At 43.9% G+C, this 20,376-nt stretch overlaps 1 protein-coding gene across 3 annotated transcripts in view; it reads left to right on the top strand.

Annotated features, from left to right (window-relative positions):
* Window positions 1-20,376, top strand: part of AKT3 (AKT serine/threonine kinase 3) — a 275,223-nt gene that overhangs the window by 125,597 nt on the left and 129,250 nt on the right. For all 3 annotated transcript variants that reach the window (XR_009456103.1, XM_059715991.1, XM_059715995.1), the window contains one exon: window positions 13,600-13,725. Coding sequence is in view for 2 of the 3 variants with exons in the window: in XM_059715991.1 (XP_059571974.1) it covers window positions 13,600-13,725 (126 nt within the window). In the remaining variant the exon portion in view is untranslated. The remainder of the gene's footprint in view (window positions 1-13,599; window positions 13,726-20,376) is intronic.

Below are 20,376 nucleotides of genomic sequence, written 5' to 3'. Positions count from 1 at the left end.
GTAATGGAGGTCTGAAGACAGACTTGGAGCAACGGCTTCAGGCTTCAGTGTCAGCCAACAAAGAGGTGGTGCTCCTACTGGCCAATCCTACTGAGTGTGTCTGCACCTCTGGCTACCACAGTCCAGCCCAGAGGTCTTGCTTGTCTGGCAGCTGTTAACAGGTCTCAGCTGGGAAGGATTTTGGCTCAGGCTGACTGGTACTAGTCCAGTAACTCTTGGCAGCATCCCACCTCTTATGTGCACATGTTGGATACCTTGAGAATCAGAATAATTCTAGTGGAATTCCCGGTTTTACACCAGTTCTCAGGGATAGTCCTTAAAACTGTAATCCGCTTGGTCAGTCAGGTTGTATAATCTTTCCCCAGGTCCTGTTGGGCTTGTGGATTTGCTGTACAACATTCTTCTTGGTTGTAGATGATTACCATGGAGGAGGTGGAGTAGATTGATTCAGGGAATAGGTTATCCGTTTACAGTTCTGTCAGGGAGACATAAAAAGCAGTATGTCTCCTCGTGGTGAAGGGAACCTGACGTTTATAATCACCAGATTTTGTTTGTTCCAGGATTGGGAACGAACAAACATAATGAAGATCTACTTTAGTGGACTTCAGGATCTGGATTGACAACCAGACCTTATTCCTCCTGTTGGCTCCTTCCACATATTTCTTGTAGTCCCTTTTAACTTTATTGAAGTGCCCCCTCAGTTCTTCCTGAGCCTTGGGGAAACCCTGTAGGTGATCAGCAGTAATGGGGACAGAAGAAACTTTGTGAAGTGGAAACTGAAATTAGAATAGGAGAGTCTGTTTGTAGAGGAGTGTAGATAGTTATTTTTGAGACACGGCCAATACAAGTAGGGACACCCAGTTGTCTGGGTGAAAATTCTGGGAGCATCTGAAGTAACATTCTAGGTCCTGACTGACTTGGATTATCACTTTATCATGGAGATCAGGCAAAACTTATTCACAGTTAGAACAGTGAGTCAGTAGGATAGACTGCCCTGGAAAGCTGTGGAATCTCAGTCATTGGAGGTTTTCAAGAGGAGATTGCATAAGCATTCACTGGGGTGATCTAGGAGTAGCTAGGTCTAGAGCACTCTGTAAAGGGCAACAAACAGATTGTTGGGAGATAAGAAGAGCTCTTTTACATAAAGCCAGGTGGGTATTGGAGAGGACCATGCTCAGCAGCTGGAGAATGAAGCAGAGCTTCACAACTGGTTTAGTTATGAAAGAAGATTCAATGAAGTGGAATAAATTTATGAAGGAGATATAGAAAGAAGAGTTCTGCCTGTCTAAGAAGCTGATGTGATATGTGGAGCTATGCTTGTTGTCCCAAGGTTGTAGATCAGAATAAAGGGTATTTATTCCTCCTTGTTTCTGGACTTTGCTCATTGCCATATGGGTCTGGGAAGGATTTTTTCCCTTCCCGTTGTGGGGCTGGGTTTGCTTTCCTTAGAAGGGGGGATTTCAATGGGGATGTGCCAGTGCTCCTGCTGGGTCTAAAACTCTAGTTAGAGGGTCCTGCCTCTCCATTCAGGAGCAGACTGACCACCGCATTTGGGATCATGAAGGAATTTTACCCCATGGTCAGATTGGTAGAAACCAGGGGCATTTTGCCTTCCTTGTTAGCAGGCAGTGTGGCCCTCTTCCTTTGATCTCTCAAGTGCTCTTTAGCAGCCCTTCCAGCTGCAGAATACTGATCACTGTTGTGACCCTGCTTTACCTGTGGCAGCTTAAGGTGCTTTTGGTGTCTTTTGCCAGTGTGGTTTGTAGTTGTGAGACAGGGTCGTTTGTGTAGTTTTAGGAATAAGTTAGATAAGGACTTGTATGGGATGGTTTGGATAGGGATGATCTTGCCTTGGGTAGGGGGTTAGACTAGGTCAGTGTTTCTCAACCTTTTTTTACCAGGGCCCATTTGTAAACATTGATGGCCAGTCCTGACCCAGTAAATAGTTTAAGTAGAAAACAGCCCCCTGGCCCTGCCAGTGACCCTCACTCCCATCTTGCTGCCCTCAGCCCCCCAGCGTGTTGGACAACGGGTGTGTATGTGGAGCACGGGGGGGTTATGTGTAGGGAATGGAGGACCCAAGCAGCCCCTTGCAGGCTGGAACTCTGCCACCCTGCAAGGGAAAAACCACAGTTTACTATGCTTTTTTCCTTTAAAGGAGAATCCATTTTTAAAGTTTGTTTGCAACCCTTTCACATATTCTTGTGACCCACTTTTGGGTTGTGACCCATGGATTGAGAAACACAGGACTAGATCCGTGGCACACTGGTTGGGAAACACTGCACAAAAGTGTGCCGTCAGAAATGAACAGGTGTGCCATAGAATTTTGCCATGGCAATAAGCTACAATAGGTATGAGAATGGGGTGGGCAATTATTTCAGGTGGAGGGCCACTTACCCAGTTTTGGCAAGCTGTTGAGGGCTGCGTGGGTAGCCCCACCCCTTGATAGGTGTCCCGCCCCCTGGTCACCATCTTGGGACCAATGTCTCAGGGCCAGTACCAGTGGGGCCCAGAGCAGGGCGTAGGCTGGCAGGGGTCTGAGGAGCCAGGCTCAGCGGAACCAGCAGGGAGAGCGGGGAGCTGGCCTGGCTCCATAGAGCCCCTGCTGGCCAGGACCCTGTACCCCTGCCCTGCTGCTCTGGGTCCTGCTGGCGCTGGCCCTGAGACACTGGTGTAGGCTCCATGAACCCGTTCAATCCCAGTGCCTCCCAACCCCGCAGTACAGGCGGGCAGCACGCAGTTCTGACTCCCTGCTCACTGGAAGGGGACGAGCTGGTGCTGAGCGTGGGGAAAAGCCTCTCCCCCGCCCCGTGGCCGGCACTCCCTGCTGCAGCCACTCACAGCCTACGAGAGGCTGTCCTAAGCAGGCACAGGCAGCCCCACACGGACTGCGACCGGCTGCAGTGCAGAGCGCTGGCCATGGGGTGGGGAAGAGGCCACGTTTCCCCCACACTCTGCACCAGCTTGTAACCTGCCTTCGCTGCCAGCCTGGGTCCCGTGCCGGCCACTGCCGTCTCTGGGCTACCCAGCGCGCAAGCTCCAGGTGGGCAGCAGCAGCAGCAAATACTGCCCAGCATGGCAAGTGGGGGGGCCGCAGCTCCTGCTGTCACAGTGCAGCCCTGAAGGGTGAGCCTGGAGCCGATGTGGGGCCCAGGCTCACAGCAGGGGTGGGTTACAAGCTGGTGCTGAGTGCGGGGGAAAAGTGGCCCTTTGCTCACCCCGTGGCCGGTGCTCTATAATCGCTCGCAGCCCGCCTGGGGCTGCCTGTGCCTGTTCAGGACAGCCCCACATGGGTTGTGAGTGGCTGCAGCAGGGAGCGCCGGCCACGGGCTGGTGGAGGGGCCACTTTTCCCCGGGCTGCTTTTCCCTGGGCTCCTTCCCTGCCTGGGGTCCTCCCCTACTCTTCCCTCCTTACCTGTGGTTCTGGTGCGGGGCAGCCATGTGGTGCTATGCCAGAAGCCCCTGCTGGGGCTTCCAGCTGGGGCGGGGCAGGGCCAGGCAGGCCTTGCTGTTGCGGGAGTCTGCTGGGCTTCCCTTGGGTCCTACCGCCCTTGGTTCCTGTCATTTTTGACAGGAACCAAGGACAGATCAATATTAATTTTCTACATTTTTTAGGGGCCCCACGAGCTGGATAGAATGGCCTCACGGGCCGGATCCATCCCCCGGGTCATATTTTCCCATCCCTGCCTTAACAGGTGTGCCATGGACGCTTTTTATTAATGTAAGTATGCCTTGGGCTGAAAAAGGTTAGGAAACACTGGACTAGATGACCTCTGGAGGTCCCTTCCGGCCTTACTTTTCTATGATTGTGTGATTCTACAACTTGTTTGCTTCTCTAGGGATGGTTGGCTGAGGAGGTGCAGAGTTCTATTTCTAGCACCTTAAGGGGCTCCCTTCTGAACCAAGAAGTGAACTAATCTGAGGCCATGTTTATGAGTAGATTGTGCAGGTAGAAAACATACTTTAAGAAGAGTTGGGCCATTTCTTGGACAGGTGAGACCTGTGCCGCCTTCATCAGTAGGTCAACTTTGTTAATACAACAGAGTTACCAATATACAGGATGTAAGGAGCAGGGTGTAAGGAGATGGTTTCTCAGGACTGGGCAGAAGTGGGCAGGGGTCACAGGAGCCTGAAAGATCTTATGTGGCTTATCTTGGTTTGAGCATGGACATTACAAGATTATATACCTTTATGTCCATCCTCATCTTGGACAAAGTGGACACTGTCCTAAAGAATCTTCAGGCCAAAAATCCATCTCTCAGGTACCGAGTGTCACTCAGCAGACTTCGGCAGCCCAGTTATGTTAGGAACCTGAGGTAACTATCCAACAAGTTCAGCTGTACTTTCTACCCATTTCACGAGGTTCTGAATCTCTGTCACCTATTGAAGCAGCAAATGTTAACTACTGACCAGTATAAGGCAGGTCTTGTTATCAGTCTATTAACTGGGTTGAGCTTCCTTGTTCTTTGAGAATTGCAATCCCCAGTTAAACCAGTCAGAGGATACACAGAAAAAATGGCACAGTGGGCCCCGAGGCAAGGATAGCATCTTGTTTCCACTTATGCTGTGGAGTTTAAGCATCTGGCATCTGACATGGCATATAACAAGGCAGACCAAAGTCCTCATTTCTGTCAGAACCTAAATAATGAGATAAAAGAGCTGGTTCAGATTGATTTCCCTCTTGCAGTCGAGCATTATCAGTAAGCTCCTCATCAAGATAGACTAACTAGCTGCAGGAATGTCTCAAGAGAAAGGAAGCGGTATCTATGGACAATAGGAGCTTGAACTGCCACAAATGGCTATTCCCATTCTAGTAGATATAGTGCAGACTCAGCTCTCTATTGAGGCAAGAGCCAGCACAACCCCAGTGAGTTCTGTGTATACTATGGGAACCTGGGATTTTATCTCAACTTTGCCTTTTGAAGATCCATCCCTGGCCTAGCCTTGGTAGAGGAGCTGAGATTGAACCCAGTGTTGTCTCTTAACACATTCCCATCGGTATTGTCAGGAAATCTGCTGCATCAAAGCAGCCCTTATGCATCTACAGGTCCACCTGTGTCTTTGCCATCTCACCTTGTTGGATGTCCTCCAGGCATTGTTTGTTAGCTTTGGGGCTCTCAGGATCATTATGGACTTCAGAAGTTTTCCAGGGACCACCAGATAACAGCATGATTCAAGACCACCCTAGAATTGGTCGAAGCAGTTGACAGGTCCATTCTGTATCCAGATTTGGTTACATGGGACATGACACTCCCTTTGAAGTCTTTCTCCAGGGGTAATGAGAGTTCCCATGTTTTGACCTGATCTGTGTTCTACAGTTCCTGATTAACCTAGGAATAATTCTGCTGCTGCAGGCCTGCCATAGTCAGTGACGGCTAGTAAAATACTGCTAAAGTATATGCATTGCTGCCAGGCTTGTGATCCAAGGGCTAAGCCTTCTCAAAAGAAGACCCTGTACCATTGCTTCACTTTTACGAATTAGTCTTCTCCAGGTCTACCACAAGGATTTGCCTCCAAGCTAAGTACCTAGATCTGACAGATGATTTTGATGAGAAAGCAGTGGGCTAACTGCCATCTCTTCATCCATATGACTGTCCCATTGAGCTTCACCCCAGTGTCAAGATCTCTCTTGGGCATATTTTTTGGCCCTCAAGACAGAGATCAAAGCTTTAAGATTGCTACAGCCTGGCTGAGAGGGCTTGATTATCCAGCAGTTGTTCACAGACCACAGCTGGGGAGAACTCTGTCCCAGGCTGATGACTTACCCAGTAACCCTAACTTTTTATGTGGATGCAAATTTACCTATGTTCATAGCCCTATTCTCATGAAAAACAATTTGTGTTGTTCAGTAATAATCACTCAGAGACAGGGAGTCTGACAGAGGCCTGCCTCATGCATTGTCTGTGTTTTTAGCTGATTAGCATCACATAAAAAGAGCTCTACTTAACATAACAACCGTTGCAGTTGGCCCGTGCTAATATCTCTTAAAGATACAGTTTCCACAGCTTCCTATCCCAGCCAAATATAACAGTAGTAATTAAAAAATAACATCAGGTCTCCCCTTATATCAAGACCACTGTTGTGGGGCAACAGTAAATAACCATTGGTTGTACCAATACCATCCTGCAAAACATCAATGGACTTCTTGACATTTCCCATGATTATAGCTCATGACTGGGACCTCTTTTGTTAACCACTTCAGTTTATTAAACTGTTTAATACAATTTGGACCTGTGTCTTTGCATAGTACTACTTGTAGGTTGCTGTTTGGACAGCTAAGCTATGCAAAATTTTCCCTACATAGTTTACCATTTTAAGGAATCTTTGTATGTTTTCCTTTTCTTCCAGGGAGGCACATGGGTGGTGACCTCAACCTTAGTGTGACATACTTGTATACTTTGTTGTATTAACTAAGTATGTTTTCTCCTAGTGTTTACAGATTGTTGTTTGACTTTAGTATAGAAGCTCAAGCGCTTCCCAAAGCTACCTACCACCTTTGCAGCCTCTAGTTCAGTGGTTCTCAACCTTTTTAGAGTCAGAACTCTCTTGAATGTGGCGGTATCCCCAGCTGAGTACCACTGAACTATTGTAATGTGTTCCATGCATTTCTCATGGAAAGTGCTTAGAAGATGCAGGGAAGAGGCATAAAAAACTTTCGTGCATTGAAAGGGGGAATTGGACACGATTGACCAAAATATATAATTGAATCATCCAGCCTTAAATCAATAATAGTACTTCAGGACTCCGTTGTCTGACTAGGCTTCTGGTTTTTAATCATTTAGAACAAGGCATCAATGAGGAGTTAACCACAGACACACTGTGCAATCTTTTATTTTTCTGAAAACTGCCACAGTGATTTTGACCAGACTCAAAAAAAAATCCTTGCTGGTTCTGGGATAATGTATCTCCAGTTCTGCCTATTTAGATAGAGAGCTGATTGTAGCTTGGGAGTTAATACAGAATTTTTTTAATGTCCTATGCCTGAAGGAGATTCATACAGAAATCAGTTATACTGCATAGCTCCAGACTGAAATCTACTGCCTTAACTTACTTAAGTGGCTCTTGGTTGGGGTAACATTGCTGCCACCATGACCTGGTAAAGCGTCTCAGTATTCCTGCCATACAGCCAGACCAGAGAGGCTGTAGCCTGTGCTCTCTTTTGCCTCCATTAAGACTCCTTGTTTCTTTCTTTTGTATGGCTTTAGGAGCAAGAGCTATTGTCAGTTTTAATTCCAAATTCCCCAACCAGACCAATACCCTGCTGGAAAGTGAGTGTAACTCCAAGATGTCACTCTCAAATCTGTATCTGGGGAAGGATGTTATTACGTGCTCCATGGTTTGGTCAGGATTTCCACAGTCGCAACCAGGTGAGGTTTTTAGGTGCCTCTTGTACATCAGGTGGCCACACCGGCCATGTCCAGTGCGTATCCTATTAAGGGTTGTCCACATGGTCTGTGGAAGGTTGAAGTCTGGTTGTTGCATTGTTGGGTCAGAAACAAGAGGCATTTATACACATACTTTTTCGTCCTGCGATGCACTGGAGATCCGCCACTTTGGACCGAACTTGATTAATTGGTTAATTGAGTCTGCTTTGCATGCGAGCTGATGTGCACTGTGCTGCACTGTGTGCGGTTGTATAAGCGGCGAAATGCACATCAGCATGCAGAAAATGGCGGCAATGCATTGTTGGACTAAAGCACCTCCAATGTGTTTTAGTATGAAAGTGTGCCACCACCATTTCTTGGCACTGATGCACATTTCGCCACTTACACAACTGTAAATGTTGCAGCACTGGGCACTTTTCAAAGCGCCTTGCGCTGTGGTGCTTGCATGGGTAAAAATGACCAAGGTGTTTATTTGGGAAAGTGTTTTCTGTCCAAGCTTTCCTCTAAGATTCTTCAGTATCATGGCATAAGAGGTGTTTGGTTCGTGTCCAAAAAGGTTTTCATGAAATTGTGACGAGTTGGGAGATCTTGAAGGTCTCTGTGGATGGGAAAGTCCGGATTACTATTGATACTCCGTACGTCTCTGTATGTTGCTGCATCCCACTGAATAGAGGGAGGAGTAATGTTTGAAAGTACTGGCAGCCGCTGCACTGGAGCTGATATCAGAGTTCCACAGATAGCCCTTATTACTGAGTAGAGTTGTGTGTTGATGAGTTTGGTATGCCGACTGAATTCCTGGATCTGTAACTAATGTCACTGCAACAGCAATTGAATGCCTTCAGCTGGCCTCCTGGTGAATGGAGCAGGACTCAAAATTGAAGGCTCCCTGTTCTGCCTAAAGCAGGCAGGACAGCTGGCTAGTGCTGCAGTCCTTCCTTGTCCAACCTTGCATAACATTCCCCAGAGACGGAGAGATGTCAGACAGTTAGAACTGTCTTACATTCTTCTCTTTCCAGAAGGAGCAGGGTGGGTGGTGGATCAGGAAGAGCTATAGCACAAGGCAGCCAGCTCTCCTGCCTGTTTAGGCTGATCAGAGCCCTAATGCAGGCAAGAGTGTGCAAATGCGACAGCTACATGGGACACTTATACCTGATGGCAGTGGTGGTACCTAAGTCACAGCACCCCTGAGAGGACCTTGCAGCACCCTGGTTGAGAACCACTGCATTAATTGTTAGAATTGTTATTGGAACATTATCCTCAGACCCTCCTTAGGTATACTATCTTGTATGTATGAGAAATATGTACATGAGACTCATAGACATTAGGGCTGGAAGAGACCTCTGAAGTTCACTGAGTCCAGCCCCCTGCCCCAGGGGCAGGAAGCCAGCTAAGGTCAAAGGATCCCAGCAAGATAAGTGTCCAAATGTTTCTTAAAAATGTCCAGAGTAGGTGCTTGCGCCACCTCTGGAGGAAGTCTGTTCCAGGCCTTTGGGTCTCGGACAGTAAAGAAGCTTTTCCTTTCATCACCTAAAATGGTCTTGGAGGAGTTTATGACCGTTGGACCATGTCACCCCTTGGGGGCGCTCTGGTGAACAGGCATTCCCCCAGATCCTGATGCACATCCCTTATGTACTTACAGACTGTCACCAGGTCACCCCTGACCCTGTGCTTTTCCAGGCTGAAGAGTCCCATGGCTCTTAGCTTCTCTTCATAAGGCCTGTTCTCTTGCCCTCTGATCATGCGTGTGGCTCTCCTCTGGACTCTCTCAAGTTTCTCCATGTCCTTCTTGAATTGTGAGCCCAAAATTGAATGCAGTACTCCAGCTGCAACCTCACCAAGGCTGAGTACAGCGGGAAGATGACATGAGTATTAGGTATTTGAAAAATTGGAGGTTCCTTGTCTTTTTAGTACCTTGAAGAGCAAACAGCTATGCCTTTTCCTTTACTCCAAACCAGGTCAAAGGAAGAAATACTTGATATTTTGTCTTTCTTCAGCCTTTTCTTTCTATCTGTCTTTAAGTTTCCTGTTTCATAAATAACATGACTACCTGTTATATTTCTGATTATAGCTTATCCAGTCATTTGTGTACCTGCAGGTCCAGGAAGATAACCCTGTCTCTGTGTACTGATTAACTAAATGTAGTCTCTGCAAGCAGACTAGAATTTTTTAAAATCAAAGTTTAAGTACTATAAAAATGAATTACTTAACATTCTGTAAGGAAACTTCCTATTTGTTATTAGTGAATAGGCAAGTGAATTTTCCATATCTATTTCATACCATGGTCCCAGTATGAAAAAAGCAGTTATTCCCTTACTGCTCTTTAATCACATGAGAAGTTCACTGACTGTTATGACTGAAAGTTGATCATATTTGTGAGAGGGGAGGCAAAAACCCCTCTAGCTTGCCTGAGACCCTCTTCCGATGCCCCCCGGTACTCACCGCAGGGGCGAAGATAAACAGCAGCTGGAGAGAGATTCCGATACAGGCTCAGCAATTCCGGAGCTGCCTGAGCCTGCGAATTGGCAGACACCGGGGATGTGGCTTTGGCGAAGTACGGGCTGCTCAGAAGGCAGCCAGGAATACAGCTGGGGTGGGCATCTGGGAGAAGGGAGAGGAACGCTGGTGGGGAGACACCGGCTGCAGAGTTGGGGAGCACAAGCCCGGATGCGGGGGAAGGAGGCTGAGCATCTGCCGGAGAACGCCAGCAGCTTGGACAGGGAGCTTAAGCCCCAGGAGCAGGGAGATGCCTGGGAGCCCTGCTGGAGGAGAGCAGTCCCCTGGGATGCTCAGAAGAAGGGCCACAACCCCAACAGGAGACCCAGATACTGTGACGGGGAGGGGCAGCAAGGGGCCACTGACACCCCCAGGCAGCCCTGCCAGGAGGGAGGCGTGGGAGACCACAGAGCCCAGCATGGGAGACCCAGGCAGTGCTGGCTGGTGGGACCCAAGCACCCTAGCCACAGGTCAGGCAGGCTCGAAGGGGGAAGGGACATGGACCCAAGGGGGGCCTGCCCGAGAGAGCCAGCAGGGTCCCAACATAAGGTGGCCAACCCTTCCAAACGCCTACTAGGCAGAGAGGGATGGCGGAGTCCTCGGTGAGACTGAAGGCCCCTGGGAGACGAGATCCCAAGAGCCCATCAGCAGACGGGTGACCTCTTATGTTCAGTTTTCTTCTGAGTTACCATTGACGCCAGACTGGGGAGTGTTTAGTTGCCCAGGCCACAGTCCAAAGATGAAGGATGGCCTTGGGAGGAGTGACGACCTAGACAACCCGACCTGTGGAGGTGGGTGATGTGGATGAGACAGGATTATCCTGGCATAAGATCTGCAGAAATCAGAGTCCTCCCCTTGCTGTGGATGTGGTGAGGTTGGGGTGAAGGGGAGGTTGGAGCCTCACGAAGAAACCCAGGGTTGAGATCTCCTCGGGCCACTTACAGGGAACTGCCTCCCAAGAAAAAGAACAATGAACATCAAAGATGTGGCAGGCAAGTAGGAGCAGCACCCGAACCATCTTGGTGGTGCTAAATCCAGATCTCACCCTAACATCGCTGGGGAGCAAGGCTCCAATCAAGAAGGGCTGAAGCCTTGTAACACCTACCAGCAAAAATATGCTTAACTGCATTTTTGGATTGGGGCCTGTTGTTAACCAGTTTCATCCCAAAACTGGTTAACAACAGAAAACTCCGTCTGACTACTCATTATAATATAAATGTACTGGATCTTTACTCATTAATTTATAAAATTATGTAAGCTTAGAATGCAAAATATGACCATGCTTTATCTCATTGTTTATTGTGTTTAAACAAGTACAAAGTTCATATTAGAAAAAAAGGTTTTCAGTAATAATGGCACTGTTTTAAGATTTTTTTGAAACTAATATAAATTGCTAATTCCTTTCACTATATATTATAATATATATATGTATAACTATTTAACCATTATATGTTTCTAGAGTCTAAAGATCACTGTTAAGTCATAGCCCTGTTGTTCGATGTAATGTAATGTACTGACATTTGAGCGAAAGCGGTTGCTAGCCCAAAGCAGTTATTCTGCATTGTCATATTTTTTGGTTTTCCTTAAAATGAACAGTGACATAATTGCAAAGAAGTTACGTAAAATCTAGGTCAGCCCCATGGGCTACAGGCAGCTTGTGAGTAGTTAACATGTTGCCCATGGGATCTCGCTGCCCAGAGTGCTCCTACTGCTTCCTGGATGTCTGAGCTTCCCCTCCTCTGAGCAGGCCAGGGAGTCAGCATAACCCTTGTGGTGGGAGGGGTCTGTATGGCAGGTAGCTCATGTGTTTTGCAGCGTCTGGCTGCTTAGAAGTAGGAGAGCCATTATCTAGATCGAGGCTTATGTCATTAGTACTGGAAATCCAGAACTGATAGAAGTGTGAGAATTAGCAAGTTGGGTATATGGGAGATCATCATCTGAGCAGTTACATCTAAGAAAAATTGAAGTCACTTAAGGCACTTATGGTCCTGGAGTGGGGCACACTTCAATTAGAGTGGCTTTGATTAAAGCACCCAGAGTGTAACATGCATCAGTGTCCCTGCGCTGAAAAAAGGCAGTGGGAGCGCTTTAAGTAAAGCTTTTTGAACGCGTAATTAAAGCACCCCTGCCACCATTTTTTACATGGAAGATGCAGATGTGCGTGACACTGGGGTCTGCTGGAGCACAGTAATTGCCACGCTCCTGTAGATTAAATTAATGGAGTTAATTGGTGCACGTCTATCAGTGCCCTTAGATTGCTTGCATTGTTGCAAATCTTAGGATTGCTTTAGTTACAAATAGATGTCAAAATACAGTATTGTGTGCTGTCATTTTATGTATTTGTTGTGTATATTTTCCTGTGCTGTAATAGCCTTATGATTTGTTGAGTCTCCACCTTGGATAATTTGCTTCTTCCATTTATCTTTCTGTTTCTGGCCTCGGTTCATTTACTTTTAAGTTCATTTTCCAAAGATCCGTTCCACCACATGTAGTGCTTTCCTTATTTTCATGTTTTGGTCTGAATTGTATGTTTTGAAAACATAAAATATTTAGTCTTAGGGCAAAAATATAAACTTTAGACAAAAATTTTCCACCTTGTGAGAGTGCAGATATTTAGAGTCAGATTGGAGAAGCATAACACTTACATTCTTTAGATGTAAGATGCTTTATTCTGCTTGAAGGTAACCAAAAGTTGTATTGGAAACCTTAAAAGAACTGTTGTAGGAAAGTATATATTTACAAAATATTTTTGTGTGTTGCCTTGAATATAGTTTCTTTGTTCCATGGGGATAAGGTAACGTATAAAAATACCCTTGTCATTGAGAAGATAAGCAGCAAAGGATCATTATAAGGATTAAGTCAACACTGCAGTTTTACTTTTTTTCATCTTGGGCCCCTGGAACACATTCATTTAATGTCATGATAAGATCCCAGCAACTGATGCCTTTTGCATTGCCACATGCTTGGCAGGCAGAAGGCGTGATTTTGGGATGGGGAATCATATCTCAGTTGCATCATTACTACTTGCCAGTGCAGGGAGAGCAGGAGATTATGAACAGTTTTAGCCCCAGGATGGCACTGGACTCTTCAGCTGGCTTCAGTGAAGTTTGAGGGCTGGGACACAATCAGCAGCCCCTTGTCATTGACTGCATGTTGGGGACCCTGCTACATCTTCAGTTTAGGATGTGATGGAAACCATCCACAACATTTTACATATATTTTGTGGAATAATTTTGTGGCTTATTTCCCATTTTATCACATCATCAATTGCCTGAATGTGTGGCTTGGTTACTATTTAAGATTTGATTAACTGGTTAATCATGTCTTAAGTGTAATGTCTGCCAAAGTTCTTTGGAGAAAGTTAAAATTTGTTTAGGGGTAAAATTTCATTATGACAGCTCTTTATTTCCTTCAAAATTTTTTACTGAAATTAATAATCATGTAGGAATGTTGTAAGTCCTTCCATCTTAATAACTTTAGAATTCATTCAAAATAATAAAATATGCATATAGAGTCAAGTGACTGAAGGAATAAATTGCAAAAAAAATTTAGAAGTGTAAAATTGGATAAAAACAGAATTGATTTTGGATTTAATTGTGAGCTTATTTTATTTTTCTCTTGAAAGTGAGGAAAATCATTTAAGCAGTTTGGAATTGTTGGACAGTTATACAGCATTATAATTAATTTCCTTCTTTAATATTAATATTTATTTTTCATATAGGAGAATATATAAAAAACTGGCGTCCAAGATACTTTCTGTTGAAGACGGATGGATCTTTCATAGGATATAAAGAGAAGCCCCAAGATGTGGATCTGCCATATCCCCTCAACAACTTTTCAGTGGCAAGTAAGTCTAAGTCTCTTCAGCATCTATTATATCTACAACATTTAAATGTTCTGTAAGTCACTGAATGCCTTGCATATGGTATTGTGAAATGTATTTTGCTTAAAATATTCAATTATTTTAGGTGCCATCATTGGTTATGCATGACTCATGAATGTGTGTATAAAGGGGCATGGATATACATCAAATATTAAATGTTAGTTTTTGGCATATAGATAAATATCTACTAGTTAACACTTATGGGAGCCTATACACATGCTCCAATGTGTTCTGATTAGAGCGTGTCAGAGCAGACTTGATTAATCAAGTCTAATGGAGTGTTCTAATTAGAATGCTCCAGTGTGCCGCAGTGTCTCATGTATTCAGCGTCCCATGTTTCAGGGTAGCAGTGGGAGTGCTTTAACTAAAGTTCATTGAACAAGCTTTAATTTAAGCACCCCTATAACCATTTTGAAATGTAGGACACTGAGTACATGAGATGCTGTAGCATTTTAATTAGAGTGGTTCCTGAGAGCCACTCAAATTAAAATGCCCCTTTAGTCCCCACCCTGGAGCATATGTATAGGCATCTTATGTTTGCAATTTAGAGGTACATTATTAACACTGTGAGCTTGATTCTGTAAATTAAAACTGTACACAGTCAAAATCTGAAGTGCACTTTTGTAAATAACATTAAAGATTTCACAAGATGTTTGGTCTAGGAGCATTTTTTTATTAGTTTTTGGAACTTTTTAAACCTTGGTAAACCAAAAAGAAAATTCCATGCAACTGTCACAAGAAGAAAATTACTAGAAAAACTTTACCTCTACACAGATTCTTACCCTCTTTCCCCTTTCCCAGTTATATTTATAAAATCACTTGAAAACTTAAAGTAATTAGAAAATTATTCAGACTGTCAAATGCCACAAAATCAAACTAAAGGATTGGCCTCTCAGATAATCAGGTAATCAGCTCTGCAGACTGGTTAATCAGTAACTCCAAGCAATCAAACAATTTGCATGTGTGAGCAAAACTGTGAAGTATGTACCCAATGGATAAAATTAAGCCAGTTCAACTTTTCAAAGTTTTAAGGAGATTTTAAAAAGACAGCCTTAGTTAAACTCCACAAGGTGGGATAGAAGGAAGAAGGAAGGTGCTTATCACTGGAAAAAATGACCTATGTTTTTTTGTCATAGAAATTGAAGGATTTGTTGGGACTAAGTTGAAGGATAAAAAAAAATGAATATTACAAGTTTATAGGTAGAGATTGGAATTTTCAAAGGAGCCAGAAGTCAATGGATACTTTAATTACATTAGCTTCTTATGAAAAGTCTAATTCAGATTCTACAGATCCACAAGGTTAATTTATCATAATAGTTGACAAGTTATACTGTTAGCTAAGAAGATTGATAGGATACAATACACAAACTGTATTGTATATAAATACTCATAGCAAAAAAAAAAACTGAGTAGATTATAGTATACCTTATAATATCCTCAGTTCTGGGATGGCTGTAGTTGGGAAAGACCATATGGCCAAGTTTGAGGAATAAACATGAAGTGAGTAGAAGCACAGATAATATGATTTGATTGTTGTATTGAAGACTGTTAAGACCATGTATGCCACAAAAAGATGAGCTTTGAAAAGTTAGGGAATCATCTGATTACGGAGGGCAGGTTCACATTGTCCCATGGAAGAGGGTAGCTGATGAGGAATAAACAAAAGCTTAGTATCAAGGGAACTAGGAAAATATAGTAGAGATGATATTAGGTAGTTGTAATTGAAATATTTTAGTGGAGGACCTTAGAACCCAGGAGGAGGATTCTGAAATTGGCATGTCTACATGTTCACTAATGCGATTTAACTAGTTGTGCAGTAATTTGATACCTGCTTTATGCAGGTATCAAATTTAGGCTCAAATAGCCTTAAATCACCATTTAAAGGTGCATTAAGGGCATGCAGTGTAGATACATGCCCTTAATGCACCTTAAATTGAGCTAATGCCATTAAATGCTCACATTTAGACACGCCCATTGAATGTCAGGACATCGTTTTATTCTGTTACTTTAAGGACAAATCAGAGCCCTAAGCAAAGGATCTCTTTGTTTTTGAGGAAAGGATCTCCTTGGTTTGCTCTGCCAGAGCTAAAGCAACAGCAGACAGGAAAGACCTTCTAGCTCTAGTAGAGAGACTGCCAACAACACTGATATATTCTGGAGCAGACACTAAATAGAAAAAGGACAGTGCTTTAGAGAATGCTGAGTAGAAACCTGAAAAAAATTCTGCCTAGCAGCAAGCAACAGTAGGAAGGCAGGCAGAGCAACCAGAGGATATTGCAGATTGGGGCTTCATGGCTTTTTATCTTTCTCATTTATTATAATTTATTATTGTATGCCTTTTCCAGGGCTGCTTGCCCTGTGAATTATCTGTCTTGCCTTGCTTATATCTATATTCATGTTTAACAGTCATCTTAGGGGTTCACTTTGGCCAGGGATTCCTTTCGTGCAGCTTGCTTGAACATCAGTGACTACTGCCTTCTGCCTTCAGCTTCAAAGGGGTTAGAGCTTTGTGACTTCCTTTCCTGGGTTTACCTTGGGATTGGGCCTGTCCTTTTACCAGCCTTGATGCTCAGGTTACCCCTCAGGAACACTCAGTGAGAAGTTAGTTAAACATGTTGCCTGTCTTTACTTGGTTCAGTATAGCAGAAATGATATTTACCACGTGCTTCAAATTGGGGCAGTATAACTGACCCCTTATTAAGGAAGATTTGGCCTTTGCTCTATTTTTTTCTTGTGCAAAACCACTTACAGGTAATAGGGTTGTTTGACTTGAAATACCTAGACAGCTATTGAAGAAGGTCCAAATTCAAAATGGAGACTCACTAGTTAATCTTAGCAGCCATTAACAAAAGGGTTTCCTGTGCTCCATAGAACTGGTGAAGCCTATTTCATTATTCAGTCAGTCTTTGCCCTTGACTTGCTTATGGGTACCACCACTGTAGAGCTGCTGCTTCTTATTTGATTTGGCAACTGCACACAATGTATACATATATTTTGTTAGCAGCCCTGAAGCAGGAGTCTCCATGTGCACCCATTTTTGGATGCATCACATCAGAAGGAAGAGGCAGAAACGGACTTTTGAAGGGCAGTTAAATATTGTGAAGTCATCAACTACAATTGCTTTCCTTATGCATGATTTTATACTCCTCTGGGAAGAGTAAATTCTCATTTCACCCAGATAGTAGGCAGTTTCTAAGAATAGCACTACTGATTGATTTCTCGTGAGTTCACTGGCCGAACACTGAGTTTTCGCCTTGTATACTTCAGCTTCAGAAAACAAGATTGCTTTAAAAATATTCATTGGGAAGTATCACAGACTTAAAGAGCAAACTCCTTCTCTGGTTGCTATATTCTAATGGGCATGTGGTTTAGGCAGTAGTTCCTGTGGGAGGAGAAATGCATAATGAGCAGAACACTTGGATTTTATTAGCATTGACTACTTCTGTATCATAATTTCTAAAGGTCATCCTACTTAATACTAGTATTAAAATCTCATCTGATATGCTGGAGAACAGGAAACTTTATATCTTGCTTACCAAAAAAATTCCTGTTGAGGTCCCCATATCTTATCCACACAGGGTCTAGAGTCTTTTTGGGAGATGGGATACAGTTGTGTTCTGTTCTGTCATAAAGAATCTTTAATTAGACTAGTTTGAACTCCAGTGCACTCTTCACTGAGTTTTTGCTATCTTTTAAAAACATATGGTCCCATAACATTTATACTAATAAGTTCTGATCAGTGATATTTTGCTGGCTTTGAAAATAATTTCAGATTCATAGAGTATCAGATTGGTGTGGCTTCCCAACTTTGAGCAGAGAAGTGTTAGTCTGAAGTTGGGAAGAATTACATAAGTTTTCGTAAGCAGTGGCTTAGTTCATCAGAAGCTATGAAACAACTGCTGCTTACAAAAACTTATGCATCTCTGATTGAATTAGTCTATAAGGTTCAAATCTACCCTTACTTCTTTTCAACTTTGACACATTTCCTTTCGTCTCCCTTATACAGTGCAGAATGAAGACCTATCATCATACATCTGTGCATAAGCATAAAAATTATACCATGTAGAAAAGAACTGAAACAGTACAATATGACATTACACTTGGAGATTAGCAAAGGATTATAATTTGTTTGTCCACTGCTTTATCTTTTAGGGGATGAAGTCAACAACAGGACAAACAGCTTAAACTGCCATTAAAAGCTATACAAATTAATCAAAACCTCATTTGAAGGCATTCTGTCTCTTTTTCAATGCATGGTAAATTTCAGTATTTGGTATGATGTCCTTTGATCCAGAAGTTCCTGAGCTGGTGCATATTTGTTCCTATAAAAGTAGAGTAATTTCTCCTCAAAGTCTTACTGGGCAGAGGGTGCTACCATCATGACCAGGGTGCCAATGGCTGTATGACATCATGCAAGAGATGGTGCTACTATGCTTGCTACTTCACGAAGTGAGAATGTGATTTTATTCCAGTGCTTGTTATCCAAAGCATAAAGTATGAAAATGAGTTCCAAAACCAGTCTTTCTCTTTTTTTCTTATGTAAACAGAAAAGCTGAAGTTTGTGGTGGTCCCTTGACTATCCAAGTTTGTGGTTCCATCTCACAGGTGGAGTGTTGTTGAGAAGCTTTCATTGATGTTGTCTGTGTTGTGCCTGCCTGGGGTTCAAAAGTTATCAGACTAGCAACTTTCATTGAGGATTATATTCACTTCAGCTCAGTTCTGTGCAAAATACTGTTTCCCAGTGGTCTTGTCATTTTCTTTTAACTCTCTCAGCTTTAAAGGCCTGTGGATGGTGAGAGACACTGGGACATGGCAACAGTCCCTCGATTTGAGGACACGTGTATGCCATGCCATCCTGGTCAAGGACCAGCATATAGTTATTGGGGAAATATAAGGGAAAGTCTATTACCATATGAAATCAGTTGTAAATTCACATGGGGAGAAGCCTTCATCAATCTCTCTCTCTCTCTCTCTCTCTTTCTCTCTCTCTCTCTCTCTCTCACACACACACACACACACACACACACACACACACACACACACACTCTCTCTCTCTCTCTCTCTCTCTCTCTCTCTCTCATTGTAAAAGAAATGTGTTTCAATGTTACCTACAAACAATAAATCTGATATTTTATGTTACTGGAATCTAGCTACCTCCCGGAGTTGAAATAAAGACAAAGAAAGTTCCAATTACTTGCCCAGTGTCATGGCCAGAAGATGTCAAAGTAGTGAACAGAACCCTTAACACATTTACCCCCTTATCATGCTCCAGCAGTGAGCACAGTGTAGTTTTGAAGAAAAGTTCAAATATTAAACTAAATGTCTCCAGATCAATCCAAATCAAATCAGCAATGAGAGAGAGGAGGGTACTTTTCTTCATCTAAAGAGGAAGGAGGCAGCAGAGTAGCATGGGAGAAAAAAGGAGCTGTTTGGGGAGAAGAAAAGAATGGGGATAAGAACACTTGGAGGCAAAATACCAAACTTGGCAAGTTTCATTTTAATCCTGCATTTATGGATTAAAACAGGGGTTGTTAACTGGGGGTGCGTGGAAAGGGACTATGCATGGGCAGGTGGGGACAGAGCGCCGCCACCCACCACCTTGTGCCATTGCTTCCCAGAAGCAGCACCGGGGGGAGGTGAGGGCAGTGGTTCACCTGTGCGGGCCGTACAGGTGCTGCCCACCTGGCTGGATGCCCGGGGGGGCAGAGAGGGTTGAAGCTCACATATGGTGGCCACTGCTGCCATTCATCACCTTGTGCCACTGCTGCCATGTGCAAGCCCCCCCACTCCTCTGCATCTGGCCACTACCCACTCCCTTCACTCTGCGTCCGGCTGCTCCTAACCCCTGCTCCAATAGAAGTGTACCCAGAAGGGGTACACTCCTTGAAAACGGTTGAAAACCCTTGGATTAAAATAATGTTTCCCTGTGAATTAAATACTGGGATTAGACACTGTTTCCCATGGATTAGGCATTGTTTCCCAGTGTTCATAGTTTTAGAAAGACAGGGGCTGGGGCACAACCCAAGGGCTCTTCGTTTTAGGGCAGTATTCATCTCACTGATCTATTCTCCCCACTTGGCCCTGTAGATCTTCCCTTCCTTTTTGCCCACTGAGCCACCTTCAAAGGAAGTCTAGAGAGTTGACAGTGGCCTGATCGTTTGAGAAATTTTCTGGAAAGCAGGAAATGCAGGCTGAAACCCCTCTGGGTGAGAGGGGCTGAGGACCTGGGTCTCCCGCTCCCTGAGCAAGTAGTCTGACCTCTTATTGGGTTAAAAGATTGGGCAAAAAGATTATTTTTTTCTGTGACTAAGGCTAGGTACAGATATTCAAAAAGCCTGAGGCAGAGTTGATCTAAGTTGCGTGGTTTTCTGTAAGTGGTGTAGTTTTTTAGATCAGTAGTGAAGTGAAGAGAATGTACATTCACTCTTTGGTGGGAGTGGGGTAAATCTTAGATCAGGTTCTGCCATTTTTAAACCATTCTATCTGTGATGAGCTTCTGTTTTCTTATAGGTATAGACTGGTTTCAGACCACTTATACCAGTAAAAGTGTAATGTCTCTACCTGGCCCAAAGCTTTAGAACTTACAGGGCACATCTACACGTGTGCATGACTGTG

Source organism: Alligator mississippiensis, chromosome 1, assembly GCF_030867095.1.
Source record: "Alligator mississippiensis isolate rAllMis1 chromosome 1, rAllMis1, whole genome shotgun sequence".
NCBI lineage: Eukaryota > Metazoa > Chordata > Crocodylia > Alligatoridae > Alligator > Alligator mississippiensis.
This window is presented reverse-complemented; position numbering and strand designations above follow the sequence as displayed.